Genomic DNA, 21,859 nt, shown 5'->3' with positions numbered 1-21,859 from the left:
TCCCAAATCTAGTTTCCTTCTCAGTTAAAAGTGTTGTCTTCACTACACAACTGGTTGGACTTCTCCAAACAATGGATTTCTGCTTCTAAAATCGACCCCTCTAGCCATCTTTTTGTTTGGAAAGATTTCCTTATGCATTGTTTCTTTTTTAAATAACTACACCTGATAAAAGAAAAATCATCAATATTATAGTCAAAGATATGGCTTGGTTTATAGTTCACAACAATAAGAGGATTATATAATTAGCTATATAACTAATCTTCTCTGGGGCCCTCATCATAAAAAAGCATAAACAAAAATACACACATATACATGATACACGGTAAGTATCTTAAAGCATAGTTATCAATGATATATTTTTTTATTTCAAGTTGAAAATTCGAGTTGAATTCAAAAAGGATTATTAATTGTCCAAAAAACGTATGCAATTTATATAAGTTGTACGTTGCATACCATGAAATGTTTACTTACCGAGTGGTATTTAGTTACTTCTGTTCTCAAAACATAATACTCGTTGCTTTCCCCTAACCCAATGATTGCTAATGATGTTGCTACGAAAAACACTGATAACAATATGTTTATTATACAGCTTCCCGTTGTGTAAGCTTACTGAATAGAAGATAAATAATGTAAAAAAGAATATTCCATTATTGTGCTTATCACAATAACGACGCACTGACTATGGAACTGTTGTATTTTTAGATAGAAAAATAGTAAAATAGTTCTTTTTTTTTGGATTGTTGACATTTTTCAATTTCAATAACAGATGATCATTATTATCCCTGGATCAGTTTTCTTCTCGGATGTAGATTGGCTAATAACATATTTCTAAAAAAAAACTTTGCCCTAAGTGTGATGCTTTCTTAGGGAAACTATATGGGTGTGCTTTGATTCCAGGAAGTCAGCAATTTATTATGTACATGTAATGTAATGCAATGTTATCCAACAGCTATCCACTGGCACTGAATGTTTTATCCTGTTATGCCAATCAATGGCATCTATTTTAGAAATCTTTAGTTTAGGACTAAATAATTTAGACGATTTGCAAGGCTATTTTTTTTTCTTCAAAAAAATTGTAGGAAGGTGTTGCAGAACAAAAAAATAGTCTTGCAAGACATCAAAGTTATTTGGACTAGTTTAGACTAATAGCATGAATAGTTTAGTAAGGTTATGACTGTCAAAAATTGTCATTTCCAGATCCTTTGTCAATAGGGATTCTATGGGTGGCCAAATCAGAATCGTCAAAGATTGTAACTTCTAAAGATAAGATTAGATAAGATGCTGTAAAGGATGGATGTTTTTACACCTAAAAAATATTCTTAATACAGCAGGCATGGCTGACTTTGCATATACATATGTAGGATCCTTTACAATATATATTTCAGCTGATTTGTTACAATTCTATCTTCATGTACTGTATATCGACGCAAGATTAAAACTGACAATGAAAGGTAACACCCAGCCACTGAATAAGGAACCTTGAAACTTAACATTATCCACAAATGTTAAATCATATGTAATTATTGTATTATAATAGTTTTACTTTTAATTTAAGGTTTTTCATTATCATCAATCTTGTATGAAACTGGATATATACAAGAATACTCATCATTTAGAAATGTTTTGCCGTACATGTTCTCTGTACCTCAAGATGCCAAGAATGCTAAAATAACATTCCGTTCAAGTCATGTTCCAGATAGTTGTGATACCAGGAAAGTACAAATGTATGTATAAAATGTCTTAACAGTTATCCAGATATCATTAAAATATTCATTAAAAACCTTACATTTATGTGTGCCTGACATATACAATGTAATGTACATACATATAAACATATCATGAATATGTGGTGCAGAACATCATTATACGATTTTTGTCCTGCCATAGAAGAAAATGAGGGAGAGGTGAGAAAAATTTGTATTGAGGTATAAAGTTCGTTACAACCCTGATTTTACAAAAAATATTTGTAAAGGAACAGTTGCCTTTAAGCTTAACGGTACCTATTGATATGCCAGATTGTGTATAATACAGTATTCAATATTTTCTATGTAAATTCTTTTTTTTTTGCAGACAATTACAGTATGGTAGTCTTCCATTAGGTAAAAATGAAACATTTCCAGTAAACTATTACCTGGATAGAGGTGACGTACAGGAGGTTAATATTCAGAGTAATAATAAGACAACACATGTAGATCTGACACGCCCACTTCCTGGTGATTGGTTTGCTATTGCGTATATCCCTGATAAAGATACTAAACTAAGACCAAAGGTAATTTTAAAGCACTGTGTTTTAGATTTTTAGGCATAATCCAAACTGATAAAAGGGAGACAATCACATGGTCAAAGAGGTTGCCAGTCAACAACAGGATAGTTTACACCTAGACAATAACATATTAATTGAGGTTTTATGGTTATTAAACAAATCAATGTACAATGTATGAATCACTTGTACCAATGTAAATGTCAGCTCCTGGAAAAATGGACAAAGTGTGTAACAATAGTAACTTGGTTCAGGCACTCTTCAGAAAATTAAATGGCTAATCAAGGTAGTTTATTAATGCAAGACCTGCTCTTTCTATTAAACTTAAGTTTTGATACAAAACAAAACACAAGTCATATCACTTGTATCGGCAAAAATAAATCTTCATGTTATCAAAATAGAATATGGCTCAAAAATGATTCTTTTGTGTGTATCATATATATTAGAAATATGTTGATACATCGATTTCTTTTTTTTTCAGGGTTTGTTTGCAACTTGTTATTACAGATTGAATGTAGAATTGACTTCAACAGTTCTTAGCAACATAGACAGTATACATTTATACCATAACTATCAAGTTATAATCTCTAAACCAGTCATATATAGGTATTGAATTCTTCCATTTGTTAAATGTGTAGTATTTGGTGATTTGTCTGTAGAAAGATATATACACTAAAGTTTTTTTTGTAAAATAGATTATTATTGCTGTAATATAAGTGAGAAAGTACAAAATGATCATAGTCTACTAAACAGTAACCATAGTTGCTCTGCAACTCATCAGCATTCATTCCATAATAAACTTGTATCTGTTTGAATAATTTAGGTTGTAAAATCTGCTGTTTTTATTTTTACTACCCAAAGTAAGCTGACTTCATCTCTGTTTTGAAATTACAGACACAAATCTGTTTGATATCAACTTCAACAGTTATGCCAGTAACATGACTAGTATAGAATGAAATTCAAAACAGTGTGGCTGTGGCTATTGATTGACATATTAAATTCATCCATTGACCGGGACAATTTACGTGAACGTTTTTCTATAACGACCACTGTTCACGACGTACCTACGATAGACATTTAAACTGTGGGGTCACCAAAGGTTTCTAAATGCCTTTAATAATAAAATAATTCGAAAAATTAATCAGGAATAATCTTTATGTTTTGATTTATATAATTGATATAAATCAAAACATCGTGTTATTTCTGATTTATCTTTCGAATTACTTTATTAAGGTGTTGAGAACCTTTGGTGACCCCTTAGTTTAAGAGTCTTTTAAAAGTGCATAGTGAGCAGTGGTTGTTACATACAAACGTTCACCTAAATTGTCCTAGTCAATGGATGAATTTAATGTGTCAATCAATGGCCACAGCCACACTGTTTGAATTTCATTCTATAAGGGTTAGAATTGATTACATGTACACAAAGGTTGTACAGTAGATTAAAAATGTCAAATGTGGAAAAATAGTATTTTGTATTTTCTTACAGGCCATTATAAGGCTGAAAATAAAGTTGATAAATATTACTACTTTTTGCTTTTCAGGTTTAACATTTTAGAAACTACTTCAGCCTACCATGTACTGGTTTCTGGTTGTACCAATGCTACAGGTAGTCCAGTGAGCTGCTTAGTTGATGTGATAACTAGAGGTCAAGGGGTACCAGATTTACATCACTATGACAACAGATATATGTGTAATGATACAGATCAATGTATTATCACTGTTCCCGTATTATACCAGTATGGTCATCAGTATGTCATGTTTACATCCTCTGATGATATTACATTCACATTTAATATATCAACCTCTAGTAAGTATTCCGATGACAGTTCATACATTAAGGCAAAACGTATTCGTCATATTGTATTAAAAAGCATATTTGCATTTTATATATTCACCTACAGAACATATTTGCTTTGGATATATTCACCTACAGAACATATTTGCCTAAAATATATCCACTCACAGAACAAATTTTATATTTTCATTTAATATATCCACCTATAGTAAAAATGTACATTAACTATATCCACCTACACTTTCTACAGGTATTCACATACAAAACATATTTACATTTAATGTATCTGCCTACAAATATCTACCTTCTGAACATATTTATATTGACTAGAGTGGGGTGTGCATATTCGCCAGGGACACAATTTCGCCCTTTTATAATTTTGAGGTGTAAATACTTCAAAACATGGCTGAAATGGAAGAAATATGCCGGTAACTTAGATTTTTATAACAAATATGATTATTTTTTAAACTACAACAAAATTGCGGCACTTACCGCAAAGGACCAAAAAACGGACAACGATTTTCGGCCAATTTCCTGAATAAAACCATGATTTCAAAGAAGTTTTTCTTAGTAAATCTTTGCCTGATTGCCCCAAATTTCAGTTCTGTGCACCTTTAAAATGTCTGCTATTGCCATCTATAATGAAATAGATATGAAAAATATTGTTAAAAGCTGCAGATATTTGGGTTTAAATAGATGTATAAAAACGGTGAATATGTGTCCCCCATTGACAAAACATCAGGCAATTTCAAACACCCTTTAATTTAACTTTTCAGATTATTATTTCAAACAAATATGTTTTCAAGCTTTATAAGAATATTTTGCATTTGAAGTTATCTTCATTTAGAAATATCAGTATACTTCAAAAACATATAGACCTGAAACATAAACTGTAGAAAACATGGAAAGATATGGCGAAAATGAGCACTCCTCTCTATATCCACTTACAGTAAATATGTACATACAGAACATATTTACATTTAATTTATCTGCCTACAGATATCAACCTTCAGAAAATATTTATATTGACTATATCCACCTACCAGTATCCACATGCAGAACATATTTATATTGACTATATCCACCTACAGTTATCCACCTTCAGAACATATTTATATTGACTGTATCCGCCTACAGATATCAACCTTCAGAACATATTTATACAAGTATTGACTATATCCACCTACCAGTATCCATCTTCAGAACATATTTATATTGACTATATCCACCTACCTGTATCCACCTGCAGAACATATTTATATTGACTATTTCCACCTACCTGTATCCACCTGCAAAACATATTTATATTGACTATATCCACCTACCAGTATCCACCTGCAGAACATATTTATATTGACTATATCCACCTACCTGCATCCACCTGCAGAACATATTTATATTGAATATATCCACCTACCTGTATCCACACGCAGAACATATTTATATTGACTATATCCACCTACAGTTATCCACCTTCAGAACATATTTATATTGACTGTATCCGCCTACAGATATCAACCTTCAGAACATATTTATACATGTATTGACTATATCCACCTACCAGTATCCATCTTCAGAACATATTTATATTGACTATATCCACCTACCTGTATCCACCTGCAGAACATATTTATATTGACTATATCCACCTACCTGTATCCACCTGCCAAACAAATTTATATTGACTATATCCACCTACCAGTATCCACCTGAAGAACATATTTATATTGACTATATCCACCTTCCTGCAGAACATATTTATATTGAATATATCCACCTACCTGTATCCACATGCAGAACATATTTATATTGACTATATCCACCTACCAGTATCCACCTGCAGAACATATTTGTATTGACTATATCCACCTACATAACATATTTGCATTTACTTTATCCACCCTCATAACATATTTGCTTTTAATATATTCATAACCAAATCAATCACAAAAGACAAGAGTTGATAAAGGTTTTTAATGCTGAAAGTTTTAATGTACATGTATATTTTAAACCTGAAATATTATACATATATATGTATTTATCCTGATTTAGAGTAATTTCTCGCAATTTGATTGGCTGATATTGTCCTAATAAATTTCAGTACAATTTTTTATTACGTCAATAGGAATTATCTCCCTTATTTATTAAGTCAATTGGGATTATCTCCCTTCTACCATTGACCTAATAATTTTTTTTTAAATGAGTTGCTTCATAGTCCTAATATTTTAATTTTTCACAGTTTTAGATTAAATATCTAAAATATATTTGGTTGATGTTGTCATTATATTGAATTTAAATATAATAATATGTAATATATCAAAATCAGGATAAATTCGTTACACAGTGTTCAATTGTCCTAATACGGATTTTATTGACCCGATAAATTCTCGTATTAGGACATTACACACTGTGTAACTAATAATATGTATTATTTTAAACAAAAGCAGAATATGAAACAATAAGTCAATTGTTTTGATTATTTAAGGCTAATTGACTATTTGAATATGGATGTCTACTTGACTTGCATCTGGAAGCCATGATTAATGAATTAGATACATGTAAATGTTTCTGTCGAATCTCTAATTAATCTGTGGAAATTATAAACAGTTTAAGGGGGCTCGCGGGTCTAAATCATTTTTTTTATTTAATATAAGATTTCGCTATATTTGTCTATAAATTAACTTTATCTTATACCTAATAGAAAAATGAAATAAAAAAATGGGGTCACCGTTCATTTACGCTCACAATCTGCCTTCGAAAAAAGCATACATTTTTGCTAATGTCCTTTTTTTCTGTTGAACTAATAGGAGAAAAAGCGGTAATATAGAAATTAAAAAAGAACTAAATTACAGAAATGGCTAAAATTTTACAATTATTTAGTTTATGTACAGCTTTTTCGAAAATAACAATAAAAACTATAGGTCACCGATGAGTTAAAAAAGTTATTTAAATTTTAATGCCAAAAAATGGCATTTTTGCACCAAAGGGAGATAATTTGGAGCTTTTTCAATGATATCTACATTTTAAAAATCACCTGGGGCCAACATGTATTGATTTTTTGGAATAATTTATGTACCATATGGTAAAGTAACAACTTCTTACGGTAATTAATAAAATTTGTAATGAATAATAAACGTTTGATTTTTTTCTGAAAATTTTATACCCGCGAGCCTCCTTAAGACACAAAGTTTCTTTCAGTTGTTACTTCCATATATATACAAAGACAGAGACGTTTTTAGTCCAAATGAAATGTAATAAACAAACCATTTAGTCAATGTTAAACTTTGATAACCATAATTTGTTACTTTTTTCGATAAAACTAATGTATGACTTTCTATGTCAGCATCCAAAACTCAAACTGAAAACTTCCTAGCATTCCAGGGAAACCTGAAAAGGGTCTGTATCACTGCATGCCTCATGACCAAATGAGGAGTGCTCGTGTGTCATGTTTCAGTTTCTATCATGTGCTACAGAAATGCATCATATGGTGTTTCTTGAATAAACATGTCTTACCGGCGGTATATACATAGAATAAGCTCTTATCAAATGCTGTTATGACATCAAAATTCCTGCTTTCTTCTTATTTTTTTTTAAAAGAAAAACCAAATTTATGCTAGCTTTCTACGGTTTTTCTTCTATGAATGTTCATGAAAGACCTCACAGTTTTAACCTCATCTATACCTATCAACTGTTTTTACCAAAAATACATGACTTTGTTACACTTCAATTTTTTAGCATGCCTGCTCTTTTTACAATTAATAATTCCATCATAAGTAAGTATTTAGATTCAATATATATAAAGCATTAAAATTATGGTATTAGTACTTCAGCTTGATATAACAACCTCTAGTGCATTATTGCTATATTATATCCACTCTATATATTATTAACATTAATATAACTAGAAGATGCTGAAAAATTGCAATACAAAAAAGGCAAACGTTGAAAAAAAGAGTTTGTAAATTTGGTAAGCAGTATGTCAACCGAGAATGCATGAAATCCTATAAGATCATATAAGACTTAGATCAATAACAGTCTCCGAATAGTATTATTTTGTAAAAAAAACTTTAGGAAGTAGAAAAAACTACATTTATATGTCATATCACAAATATTTCCAACTTTGTATGGTTTGAGAGGAGATGCACCTCAATGAAATAAGTCTCTTTCTTTAGTAGTATAGATACAAACTTTAGTAGACGTTTATATTTTTAAAATACATCTACTTTTAGTTGAGTGTTAAAATTTGATACATTCAAAATGATAAATTTAATTATGAATATTTTAGGTATACATCAAAGTCAGTATTTTTATTAACTTTTGTTTAAAAATGTTATTCAAGAAGCAAATCAAAAGTTTGTTAAATTTTAAATGTGATTCTATTTCAGAATTTGACTGTTGTGAACTAGTTACGTTTAAGTTCAGTCTATTTTTATACTATTTTATTTTTATAACATTTTAGCACCATTTTACTTAACAATAGGCCAGCAACTTCGTCTCTTGCCAACATATTATAGCATTGACTCAAAGTAAAGCATACAAACCATTGAAAATGTTCTTGAGTTTTTTGCCATTACTTACCTTTATTAACAACACGTTCAAAACATGTCAAGGTCAATTAAACATACTTTTGAAATCTTACTTCAATTTATATACAAATGGTACATGTATTTGCATTTGTTTACAGGGTGTGAATCACAAGACCTGACCTCGGGTATGTTGAATGATTCCTGTATCATGTACCCTCTAATGGATAGACAAGAGTACCAAACAGTCTTTAAAACAAAGTACATGTACATTAGAAATGGTACAATAGTAGACAAACCTTATATTTTGTCAGAGAATTCCACGTTAATTGTTCCATATGAAATCAAAAGTGGAATAGATAATGGTGGATCTGTTGTCTTAAAAGTCATCGTCTTAGCTGATCCAAACGTAAGTTAGACAACAATTGCAGGTCAACTAGAGTGTGTAAAAGTTGGCATTTCCATACTCAATAAGTGGCCAAATATTTCAGATTGTTAATTATATTAACATTTAACAATGTGGCAGTGTGGAAAATTTCTTTTCATCAAGATACACAAAAAAATGGAGTTTGTGCAAATTTCCAAAAGCTTGGAGTTTAGGACTTTGGTTGGTTTGCTTGTTTTATTTGTGTAAAAGTTTGCTCAAGCATTGCAATTAAGATTGTCATCTGCTAACAATATAAATAGGTGGAGTCAAACCTGTATACATTATCAGATAATCAAATTTAACTTATACAGGTTTTCACTCTGCCTTCTTATTTTGTTTGCAGATATCAATTTGAATTACAATGCTTGAGCAAATGCTAATAAAAACAAAGCAAGAGAGCCAACCAAATTCTTAATCTACAAGTACATGTATTGGGAAATTAGCTGTAAACTAATTAATTGACCCTATTTTATTATTAGTGTAAGAACAATAAATTTACCATAATTTCTTTTCATTTAGAATCAGAAATTGTAAATTGATTTCACTACCTTCTGCACTTGAGAGGAGCACTCAACCGCAAGATGGCTGATGCAGTTCTGTCCAACTGGTGCATGCTTAATTATACAAGATATGATTAAGTTATATATCTTTTTAGGTTAATGATCCAAAAGGATAGTGTGAGCTCTTGCCATCATTTAGGGTCTATTTGGGACAATATGTAAATGAAATCATTGATGTTCCTTATTGGCCAGAAATCTGCCAAACCTCAACTTTAAGCTGGTTGAAAATTAGATTTTTTTAATTTATAGGTAAAAGACACAGATGTTAAAATCTTGGTAAGAGCATGTCTTCATAGGACGATGCCAGAAAGATCAGTGAATAGTGACTGTCCACCCAGTGCAGCCCAGCTGTCAGTCAACACCAGTACATCTGTTGTGTTACAAGATAGTGTCATTGTTCCATACCCTAAAGCAGGCACATGGTTCACAACACTGTCTATGTCATGTTTTATTTCTGACACTAATACAAGGTTTGTGAAACATAAACTATAAGTTCCAATAATTCACTCGCAGTGTTCTCCCTAGATATTTTATTTAGCATCCTGGTAAACAGGAGAAATTGAAATATCATCTTGTTTCTAAAAATTATAGCATCAAATCCATAACATAATGTATAAGAAACCCACTTCAGATAGCATCACGTTTAAGATTATAGCATCACATTACCATGATGCAAAAAGGCCCTAGGGAGAACACTGACTCACTGGCAGTTGTATATTTATTCAAGAAAAGTTGAAGCACAAGATTATTGGTAAAATTTGGATTAGATGTCTGATAATTAAGAATGGTATACATTTGTAAATCATGGGAGAAATGCAATATTAAAAACTGTTATATAATCACCCAAAGCAAACATCATACATGCATTAAGCAATGTTCTTGTGAAGCAAAATTAAGCAGAAGATACAAAGAGGACATTCAAACCTCATAAGTAAAAACAGCAACATGTGACAAACCACAGCAAAAGCTGGTGTGATGTCATGTGCTTCAGATAGGTAAACAGATCCTAGTGGCACCTGTCATATTAAAAGTGGTAACTGGTCAATCAGTTCAAACTTTATTGAGAGTTTATCAAAAAATCTAAATGGAAAATATAATAGGACTGATGATAAAGGCTGCTTCAGTCCCTTTAAATAAGTTTTACAATCTAAGCATTATTCCATCATTTGAGTTTTTTTATTAAGCTTTTGGTGAACTAAAATAAAATAAAAAAATGATAAGGACAGTTGTCATTTATGTTTAAAATCTTATTTTTTAGCGTAATAGCTGTGTCATGTGGAAACAGAACAGCCAATGTATCATTAGACATACAATCTGATAGATGTGTAGAAGGCAGATGTAATGACAAAGGCAGTTGTGCTGTCTACTTACAAGGGAGGCTACTGGTATCAACGTGTGTTTGTCAAGGAGGTATGTACTTAACTACAAATGTAGAGTTTTTTTGGACGGTCATCTTATAATTTATAGCTGATTTCATTATGTGCAGAGAAACAAAAACCACTTGTGATACTTTCCAAATTTTAAAGTCAAAATGTTGTTACAGTGCTTAATATCTTATAAATCAGCAAATATGATATTTTTTATTATCGCTATTTTGTGCATTTTTCCTTTGATCATTTTTTGTGATAATTTTTCATGTCATGCTACTCGCTTGAGATGGAAAATTATCGCTAGAAACTAAGCAGGAACGAAATTGACATGAAATTGACGACCGTCATCATAGGTAAAATAGCAATAAACAGGTTATCATTGGTTTTGATTTATTACAAGGATTTATTAATCCCAGCTCACGGTAGAAAATCAATCTCGTTTAGATGATTAACGATAATCTATAATAAATAAATCCTTGTAAAAAATGAAATTTAAATACATGTTTGGCTATTTAAGTCTTTGCTTGTTGCCAGATAGTAAATATATAGACCTTTTTTTCTATATCTGATACAAAGTAATGTATTTGAACAAACTTGATGTTTTGCTGTTTCCAGAACAATAATTGACAACCATTAAAATTTTGACCAGTTGTTATGGTTGTTATTTGTATTGCAGGTTGGTCTGGTTATGCCTGTAATGATGGATCTGACCTAATACCAGGACATGAACAGCTAACAGAGTTAATACTACTGACAGTCAGTCATGTGATGTTTATACCAGCTGTTATTCTGGCCCTTTACAGAACACATTACGTTGAAGCATTTGTATACTTCTATACAATGTTCTTTTCTGCAGTAAGTGTCTGAAATATTATATTCAAGATTTAATGCATGCTTTTTTTTTATAAAATTCTTTATAAACTAAATTTCTAGAACAATATTTGATTTTGAAGGAAAGTGGAAAGGTTGTTTCCATTGGATATTAGATGATGGGATATGCATTGAGGTTTGAAAAAAAAATCTTCCTCCTGTATGGTTGTACCTGTCGCATGTAGACATAAGCAAAAGTCATGATGATCTAGGAAAGGATGTAACGATACACCACAATACATATATAATCATGCATTTAAAAAAAACAGTTGTTGGCATGACACGGGTTATGTTCTTCTCATATATTTTATGATAGTATGATACTAAATCCCTAAAGGAGGGATTGTACCTGATATTCATATGATGAAGACATAATCTTTAAATCAGTTTAATTGAGGTCTGGAGCTGGCATGTCAGTTAACTGCTAGTAGTCTGTTGTTATTTATGTATTATTGTTATTTTATTTATTTTCTTTTGTTACATTTTTTGACATCGGACTCAGACTTCTCTTGAACTGAATTTTAATGTGCGTATTGTTATTCTTTTACTTTTCTACATTGGCTAGAGGTATAGGGGGAGGGTTGAGATCTCATAAACATGTTTAACCCCGCCGCAATTTTGCGCCTGTCCCAAGTCAGGAGCCTCTGGTCTTTGTTAGTCTTGTATGATTTTAGTTTCTTGTGTATAATTCGGAGTTTAGTATGACGTCCATTATCACTGTACTATTATGCATATTTTAGGGGCCAGCTGAAGGACACCTACGGGTGTGGGAATTCTCGCTGCATTGAAGACCCATTGGTTGCCTTCGGCTGTTGTTTGCTCTATGGTCGGGTGGTTGTCGCTTTGACATATTCACCATTTCCTTTCTCAATTTTATTCAGAATAAAGTATGGTAGACATTAACTTTCATACCAGTAATTCAGTGCAAGATCATTTGAGTCATCAGTTTTCTAAATAATGTCGATTTGACAACACTACTTTTTATTTTCATTTTACACAATGTTTTTGGAAAAGCTGGATATCAGCCACTGACTTACACAAAAATGATTTCTATTAAAAAAAGGAAAAAAAGAGGCCTTACCATTCCTATTCATTAAGCTATTGTGCTATATGTGTTCAGTGCTTCATAGAATAAAAAGCATTTTATCTGAATAAAAATCAGTGTAGTCTTTAATTGTATCTTTTTTATTTTACATGAAGACTATGATATTGTGTCAATATTTCACAATGAACATACATTATTATGACCTTGATTGTACTTTAAGCACTAAAGTAATGATGTTATTTTCATTTATTTTAGTTTTACCATGCCTGTGATGGAGGTAGATCAGATGAGTACAAGTATTGTATAATAAATCTTGGTGTCCTCAGTTTCTGCGATTTCCTGGGATCAGTGACATCTATATGGGTGACACTGATAGCCTTGACAAAACTACCTCGTACCATTAGGAGTGTGTTATATACAGCTGGACCATTACTTATAGCCATGGGTATAGAGTTAGAAAGGACCAGTCTGTACATGTTTGTAGTACCAGGGGCATTAGGAGCTCTTCTTATAGCTATATCATGGGTATGATCTAGTCAAATTATGCAGTTGATTTGTGAATTCTTCACAATATTTTTTTTTTAAACCTAGACGATGCTGTCACATGTGCAGAAATTTTAGAATTTGCAGATATATTTTTATTTAAAAATACTGGTCGAGAATGTTTTGGCATGGAGACATTTTATTACATTTTGTAGATAAAAATAAAGTTGAAAGTGGTGTTTTTTTCATTCCAAGTTCTCAACACTAGCTAACATAAGTTTAAAGAAATACAAAACAAAGAAATATGTGAATTTAAAGGACGTCAGATATGTTCTATGCATTTTGTGTTGAGTTTATGCAATTAAAATGCTGCAAATGGAAGCAGGATACAACACTGAAATTGAACAAAATTTTATTAGAATATTTCCCGTAATACCATTATAAAGATCTCCCCCCCAAAAAATGTTTTAGACTTATAATTCAATTATATGAAATTTTCAAAAGAAACATTTGCCTTTATCTCTTTTTATTATAGGCCAGAAAATGTTATGGAAGGCATAAATGCTACCCACCATGCAAGCGATATCTATTATGCTTGTTGCCAGGACTACTGTTAGCTGGAGGTGGTCTATGTATATTTGCATTTGCTGAGAACAATCAAAATTACAAATACACACATAGTGTATGGCATATGTTAATGGCTACTTGCACCATGTTTTTATTACCACCTAAACCCAAGAAAAAAGGTATGATTAATGTATATTATAAGACAAAGTGTGATTGTAGCTTCCAGTAAGCATTGTTTTATTTTGCTTTTTGATTTTCTTGATAAAGTTCAGTCAGCCAAATCATCAGTAAGTGATTAAAGTTTCATGTTTACATTTAATTCCACCAAATTCCTACTACTGACCTCATTTTCATGGTTCATTGGTCACATTAATTTTTTTTGGATTTTAAATCTGTCTATTATTACATGTCAATTTGTCAGAGTTCATTTCACCTTGACCTCCTTTTCACGGATCCTTGATAATGTTAAATCTGTATTACAAACTTCCAAATTGTTTAATCTGAATAATAAGTTGTTACTTCTTATTTTACAATCCAAATACTTGAGACACAATGTGTCCAACTGTAAATGTGTAAAACTTGAATATTCTTACAGGAAAATATGACATTGATGACGAAAAAAATGCATTCAAATCTATGGTATACCAGTAATATTCTTTCTGTGTAATATTGTTGGATTCAGGATTATACTTCAAAAATCACTTTTTAGATTACTTAGCCCAAGAAACCTTTTGTGATCCTTGCAACCACTAAATGTCCCTTGATTTGGACAGCTACCTTCAATAAACTAGTACATTTTTTAAAAACTAATTGAATATAATTATGATAATAATAAGTTGAAATCTTTGCTGATATATTTGAAAAATTGTTTACTTTCAAATTTCTATTGGTAAATGACCTTTGTTTACTTTTGATATGACTTTAAATGCTACACAAATTTCATATACCCAGCACTGTATCATTTAACTTGAAACAACTAGACATATTTTAGGATGTACTTAGGTGATCTAAGGAAAAAAAAAATAATTAAGAATTCAAAATTGATACTTAAAGTTGGAAGAGTATTAGTTAAGGATCAAATTAGCTAAAAATATTGATAGGTCATGAAGCTACTTATCGAGATATTTGATTTTTGAAGTATGGCGGGAAAAGGCTGACTCAGACTTTTACCTTATATTTGCATTGATATTATTTGGGTCTCAAATCAAAAGAAATAAAGTGAAGAATCTGCTTAAATTTTGTCAAATGACCTTTTATGGGCTATTAAGTCTTATGTTAAAAGATAAATGGGGCAAAATATTTTACCTGTATCGTATGGAAAAACAACAAGCAATCCGAATATTTGACACTTATTCCAAAACCTCACCTAAGTACCGGTACATCCTATTGAGTAAAGTAGCAAAATCTGATCCAATCAGGTATCAGCCATAAGCATTATTATTATTGATAATTTAAGTTACAATCCCAACCTTATTCTCTGACCTGCAGTTACAGATCCAATGAAAAAAAATCAAGACAGCTTGAAATAAGAACAGGACATCAAAATCAGTTGCAAATAGGGCACAGGGTATTATAAAGAAAGATTGGCACTGCTGGCTTCTACAATAAGAGGCACAAAGTAGTCTTGTTAAAAAAAATTCTTTTCAGTTAAATCCTGAATCCAAGCTGTTGTAAGCTAGTATAGTTTATTTTATTTATCGTTGCCTGCATGACATATAAGATGCATAAATACAACTACTTTTGTATTTCTCAATGGAAAGTATAAATAAAGGTGAATGAAGACATCCTTTCTTTTCTAATTCTGTTCTATTTCTGCTAGTTAAAAGCTTTGTTAATATTCAAACCTGCATACCTTGTGTACAAAAAAGCTTGTTATGGTGTCCTTACCAAAATGTCTACTAGTTTATGAAATGTAAATCTACAAATGATACTTCATATTTCATAACCATTCAAAACAAAAATGTTTTATTATCGTTATTCAGTCATTCTTGTATTATAGAAATGTTTGAACAGTGAAATAAAAGTGGGATATATATTTCTTCTTTATTGTAATAACGATAAACACCTTCAAAAATTTAGAGGGCAGAAATTTGATTGATTGATATTAAAGTTGTCCAAACAGAAAGCAAAACCAGATAGAGGAACTCTTCTTTTAATCAGATTTACAAAATATGTTACAAAATTTTACAGCAAAGTAAAGTTCTTTCAATTAGTTTTGAATTTTTCAATTAACAGGTAAGCAGTTTACCCTAGGAGTTGTTTCCCTTTTCCAAATTGATATAAGATTAAAAACAATGTCAGTAATTTGAAATAGACTTTTTGGAACGAAATTTCTTCAATGAAACCTTATAGATTCTGCAAAACTTTATTTGATGATCTCCTTTACCTAATACCATCAAATGACTCTCAACCTATGAATTATATTTGAATAATGCTGCCTTATGCATCATTTGTTTGAAAATATATCATTTATTATTGGTACAAACTTTTCTTCTGTTTTATAGTGAGTACATACAGTCAGGGATACAACTTATACACATAAATTTTATATACTTGAAGATGTAAGTAATATTTTCTTGTACATGTATCAGTAAATTCGTCATGATTAAATTTTCTTTTCAATTAACTTCCCTTATCAGTTAATAAAACTTACATGTACAAGAATTTTCCCTGACTGGCAAATGAGTTTTGTATTTTTCCATATAATTTACATATTGTCTTATCCTGCAATTTAATATCTATGTTTGACTACATTTGAATATCTATTTATTGTATTTATTGTCATAGAAATCTATATTGCTTGTATTCAGACTCCATAGAGGGCACAAATTCAATTACTCATAGTAAAAACAGTATATCCTATATATAAGACTTAATTTATATGCATGATTTACTTCAACAGCGAAACTGTAAACAGTTACTCTCACTGAAGGATGATAAACTATTTTTGATTTTTATGCCCCACCTAGGATAGAAGACGGGCATAAGTTTTCTGGTCTGTGCGTCCGTTCGTCCGTCCGTTCGTCCATCTTCAGGTTAAAGTTTTTGGTCAAGGTAGTTTTTGATGAAGTTGAAGTCCAATCAACTTCAAACTTAGTACACCTGTTCCCTATGATATGATCTTTCTAATTTTAATGCCAAATTACAGTTTTTATCCCAATGTCACGGTCCACTGAACATAGAAAATGAAAGTGCGAGTGGGGCATTCGTGTACTGAGGACCCATTCTTGTTTTCTGTGTGATGTTTCTGTGCTAGTTTCCTTTGAGATGTGGATTAGAGAAAAAAAAGTGTGTATGCTAGTTCCCTTTGAGATGTGGATTAGAGAACCCATACGAGAAAAATAATATTTTTTTGGATTCTGTATAAAATAGAAAAATTTCTATGAGAAATGATATGGCACACTTTCTGATATGAGACTACATTTTTATAAAAATTGTTTAAGGATAATAATTATAGTAACATCTGCTTGATTGGAATGCAACTTTTTACTTTAATACAGATGGAATAAATAGGGTAGAGAGAAAGCCCCCTAACGGTTTAAGGGTCCATAGGTCACAGAAAAAGGTTTCTGTAACTAAAATGGTTTATGTTTTAAAAGGTTTTCAGATGGTGTCTTGATTTCTTTGGTTTGATTGGAATAAAATTTAAAAAGAGGACAAATAAAGACAAAGGATTGAAAATATATCTTTTTTAGTTTGTTTTAGGGTGTAATACCACTTTGAATAGTAACATATTTATGCAGGTAAAAAATTAGAAATAGGACACATTTTTCATTTCTCCTTTAGAACCATGGCACTATGATATAGATTTGTGTGGGAAATTTTTTGCAGTCATATAAAGTAAAATGTACAATTTATTGGTTACATACTGATAAACACAACAATTTTATTTATGATTTTAAGACATTTGGGTTAATCAAATTGAAAACAAAAAATCAGTTTTGTCCTTATTTCATAATTTTTGTGCTAATTATATTTTCAGGAATGCTTTAATACCTCATTATATTTTTCATTTGAGCTTATTTGTTGAAGAAGTTGTCCATTTGAACTTGGTTGTTTTTTTTAACGACCTTGACTGGCTTTACAGCCTTCACACTGTCATCTCATTGAACTCTGTATCTTCTTACATTTTTTTTTTTACAAATTTGCATCTGACATTTAAATAAATGCACAGATAAACAGAATACTCATTATACATGTTTATAAAATTTTACTCAGAAGTAATAATTAAAGGGAGATAATTTTATTTTTATTTATTTTTAGAATCACTATTTGGATCAAACGAAGGAGGGAGACAATGTTTGAGCAGCTGTTTAGCAGATGATCCCAATTCTACACCTCTCACTAGCTTCAGAGACACAGAATCTCTAGAAAATCTTATTATATGATTATTTGTCTTTTACAACAAAACCATAGATGTAACCAATTCTCAGTTCAGATGAATTTTAATTAGATAGATCTGTTTGAACAATTTACTTGTTGCTAATCAAAACTGCTCGGATAAAACTACTTGTAGTAATTGACCTTTAATTGATCTGAGTTATGATTTACTTGATTTCAAACTTAGCATTTTTGGTTTTGACATTGGGTGACTGTAATTCAGAAATTTTTGCATGCATAAATTTATTGTGATTGTTGGAAAATTGACAAAAATGCCAGATGAATTATCGTGATTTTAAGAAATTCTATATGCAAAAAATGCTATAAATTTTAGAATGTGATTTTTTTTACATTATTGCAAAATCTCCCCTGTTGCTGTAATAACAAAAACATTGCAAATTTCTGAATATACAATATTTTGATAAAAGGTATTGATGGAAGTAATTAGAATACCATCTACAAATTGTAAGAAAGTTGACAAGAAACACTTGTGTGGTTTATATGATACTTATATCTTTAACAATAATGCACTTAGTGGTATATGTACTTAAAATGAGGATGGTCTGTAGATCATTTAATGGATGTCTAGCAAATTGTTATTCATCAAATCAAACAGTCTGAATATTGTCAATACATGTATTTATGTCACAGAGTTCAAACTGCTTCAGAATCATTGGGAAGTGACTTCTCTTTTTAGGGGAAGTGATGACACTAATAAGATAAACGCTCCTTCCATCACATCACAACAGCGTTTTGGACTCATGAAATTTATAACATGTTGTTTTCATTTTTTAAAGGGTTTGATTTTTTGGGAATTGATATTTCTTGCCATATGTATCCTTTATGTATTCTTTTTCATTTTAATATGTATCAATTAAACAAATTTAAGTAACTTGAATCAATTTTTAAAGAAGCATTAAATTTATTTTGTCAAAATTTTGAATCTTTGGTGGTCACATCACTTACAAGTGCAGGTTGTTCATTGATTTGTGTGCACAAAAAGGTGTTCCTTTGAAAAAAAATCTACCGATCTTCAGTCAATCCTTTCACAAGTCTAAGTATCCTAGATCTGATTTTATGAAGTTGATCTGAATATTCTAGTCTTTTATAATGATTTATTTTTATAGTTTTTTCATCAAATAGTTCATGTTATACATTGTGCAATTTCAATCTGAAGTAATGATGAATCTAAATCTCCATGTAGTTTTATAACTTGTTTTTTTTTAGATACCAAGAACAATTAAATTTTAGATTTTATTTTATAATATTCTATATATTCTACACATATACAATATTTTTAGTCTTGCAACAAGTACAATTTCAGCTTTTATTTTAAGATTTATTAGAAAGCACTCTAGATTTGTCAAGTGAGTAGAGTTATGAGAGTTATTTGTAAAAATTATCCAGTATCCATTTGGTTATGAAATCCAATCAACATCAGAAAATTCTAAAGCCAGAGTATGAATTTTGTACAAGACACTTTTTTATTGTGATGGGGCTAGCTGAGCACCTTAATTTCTCTACTCAGAAGAAAAATATCTATCATCCAGAACATATGAATTTCAGAGGATTGGAATTCCATCAGAAAGTTTATATAAATCCTTCGTCTTTACATTTATTAAAATATTGAATATGGTTAAATATTGCATTCCATGTATTTTACATTTCCAGGGGGCATGAAAATTTAGAGGCATTCATTTGTTGAACTCAACTTTTATAATACAATTTGTATTTGTTATTTATTATATTTACACAAATTAAATGCAGTCCATAAACATGAAACATGATAAATTTAAGTAATTTTATAAGTGTTGGCTAATTTTTGTCCATCTATTTTATATTTTAAGACTTAATTTGTAGTTTTTGTGGGAAATGACAAATTTCCTGGATGTATAGGAATGTTATGGTTGCACATTTTATGCATCAATACTAATAATTACTTTTTTGTTATTGAATACTTTTAATTTGAAATCTAACAATACAAATAAGGTAATGAAATAACTGTCCCTGTCTGATTGGGATATACTTATAGTTGGCATTGGTCTTGCACTTTTTGAATGTAAGTACTCCTAGTATGGTACTCTCATATTATTATTTGTATATGTCTTATGTAGTTGTTATTTTATCCCAATATTCTTATAAAATGCATTTTTTACAATATTCATAAATATCACACTTTTATTGAAAAAGACATAATAGCATAGAACAAATCTCAGTAGTATTTTCTTATTTTGGTAGAATCACTAGATAAAAGGATTACCGTATAGTATATATAGATAATATTTTTTGATTCAATTTATTTGTTTATTCATAAGAAGTTTTTTGTATGGTGATGTTATAAATTATTTTGTCTTCCCATTTGTATTAGTTAATTTTTAAAGGAGATATAAGGTAATTTTTAATGTGCATGGCAAGGAGGATGCCATTTTTCGTATTTTCCCGACATCACACTGTAAAATGTACTTTTTAATCATTGTTTATTGTTGTTATTTATTGTTGACATAATTGTTGTGTATGATATTTAATATATTGCACTGTTCATGAACTAATAAATAGTTAAACTGATAAAATATTGTTTTCTTAGACTTCATGTATATTTGTATATTTATTGGACATAATTCCATCAAATGCTGCATTCATTTCAAAAAGAATTTGAGGTATTTTTATGCCCCTACAACTGAAGGTTTTAGTGTATATTGTTTTACCCCTGTTTGTCTGTCCTTCAATCTGTCCATCTGTCCCATTATAGGTATATAGCTGTTCTACACAACTCCTCCTACAGTTTCAAGGTTAAGAAGTTTTCACTTGGCTAGCTGTTTTTTTCATTTTTTATGTATAAGGTGTGTATGAAGTCAGGGTTTTGATCTATATTGATATATGCTCTTTTGGGAGAAAGTTGAACTTTTGTCATTTTTGGAATACCCAGTATATACTTAAATAAGAGGTGCTTAGCGTCTCCGGTCAACTCTTTCTACAGTGAACCATAGACCTATGTGATCCCATGCTTATAAGTTTGTATTTTAAAATAACACTTTGGATGTAGGGGCAATATTGTGTCTGAGCACAGTCTCCCAGAAACAATAATATCACAAAAAAGTCCTTCATTGACTGTTATAAAACAGTTACTTCAGAGTGGAGTGTGGGGAATCAATTAGGCTATTTTTTTTTAAATTTACAGTTTTGTTGAAGAATGCACATTGTTCTCTAGATGTCTTTAGAGTACTAGTTGTCATTATAGTTTGCCGTCTCATTGGCATATTACTCACATCTCCTATGCATTTTGTTTGCAAGGTATAAGGAAAATCAGTAAGATAACGTTGTTATCAAATCCTTTATTTTCCTAGGTAACAATTTTTTGGGGTGGTGAAATCCGGATTTTCTTTTTGTTGATTTTCATGATTTAGATAAATTCTGCATATAAGCCTACAGGAAATTTGTATTATTCATCACTCAAATTCATTGTTCACCTTATCCAAAGAAATCATTACAAATTTATACTCCACAAGTACCAGCGAATTGACATAATTTAACGAAAGAAATATCCAACAAGACTGTACATGTTGCTATGTAAAGAATATT

The 21,859-nt window shown here is 30.5% G+C and overlaps 1 protein-coding gene across 4 annotated transcripts; it reads left to right on the top strand.

Moving 5' to 3' along the window:
* Nucleotides 1-500: 500 nt before the first annotated feature.
* On the top strand, nucleotides 501-20,850 carry LOC134715431 (post-GPI attachment to proteins factor 6-like). Of its 4 annotated transcripts, none has more exons than XM_063577611.1 (13): nucleotides 501-600; nucleotides 1,556-1,724; nucleotides 2,071-2,269; nucleotides 2,742-2,866; nucleotides 3,802-4,067; nucleotides 8,740-8,987; nucleotides 9,815-10,035; nucleotides 10,824-10,975; nucleotides 11,612-11,790; nucleotides 13,106-13,375; nucleotides 13,869-14,079; nucleotides 14,496-14,539; nucleotides 18,164-20,850. In XM_063577611.1, the coding sequence occupies exons 1-13, from the start codon at nucleotides 543-545 to the stop codon at nucleotides 18,203-18,205; spliced, it is 2,184 nt and encodes a 727-aa protein (XP_063433681.1). In that variant the 5' UTR covers nucleotides 501-542; the 3' UTR covers nucleotides 18,206-20,850. The 4 variants fall into 4 exon arrangements, with proteins under 4 accessions (XP_063433681.1, XP_063433693.1, XP_063433690.1 ...); XM_063577623.1 differs by lacking the exon at nucleotides 14,496-14,539 and adding an exon at nucleotides 16,405-16,461 and having other exon boundaries at nucleotides 18,164-18,323; XM_063577620.1 differs by lacking the exon at nucleotides 18,164-20,850 and adding an exon at nucleotides 16,405-16,422.
* The last annotated feature ends 1,009 nt before the right edge of the window (nucleotides 20,851-21,859 follow it).

The sequence above is a fragment of the Mytilus trossulus genome, chromosome 1 (genome assembly GCF_036588685.1).
Source record: "Mytilus trossulus isolate FHL-02 chromosome 1, PNRI_Mtr1.1.1.hap1, whole genome shotgun sequence".
Taxonomy (NCBI): Eukaryota; Metazoa; Mollusca; class Bivalvia; order Mytilida; family Mytilidae; genus Mytilus; species Mytilus trossulus.
Note: the sequence above shows the minus strand (reverse complement) of the source record. Positions and strands in the feature narration are given on the sequence as shown.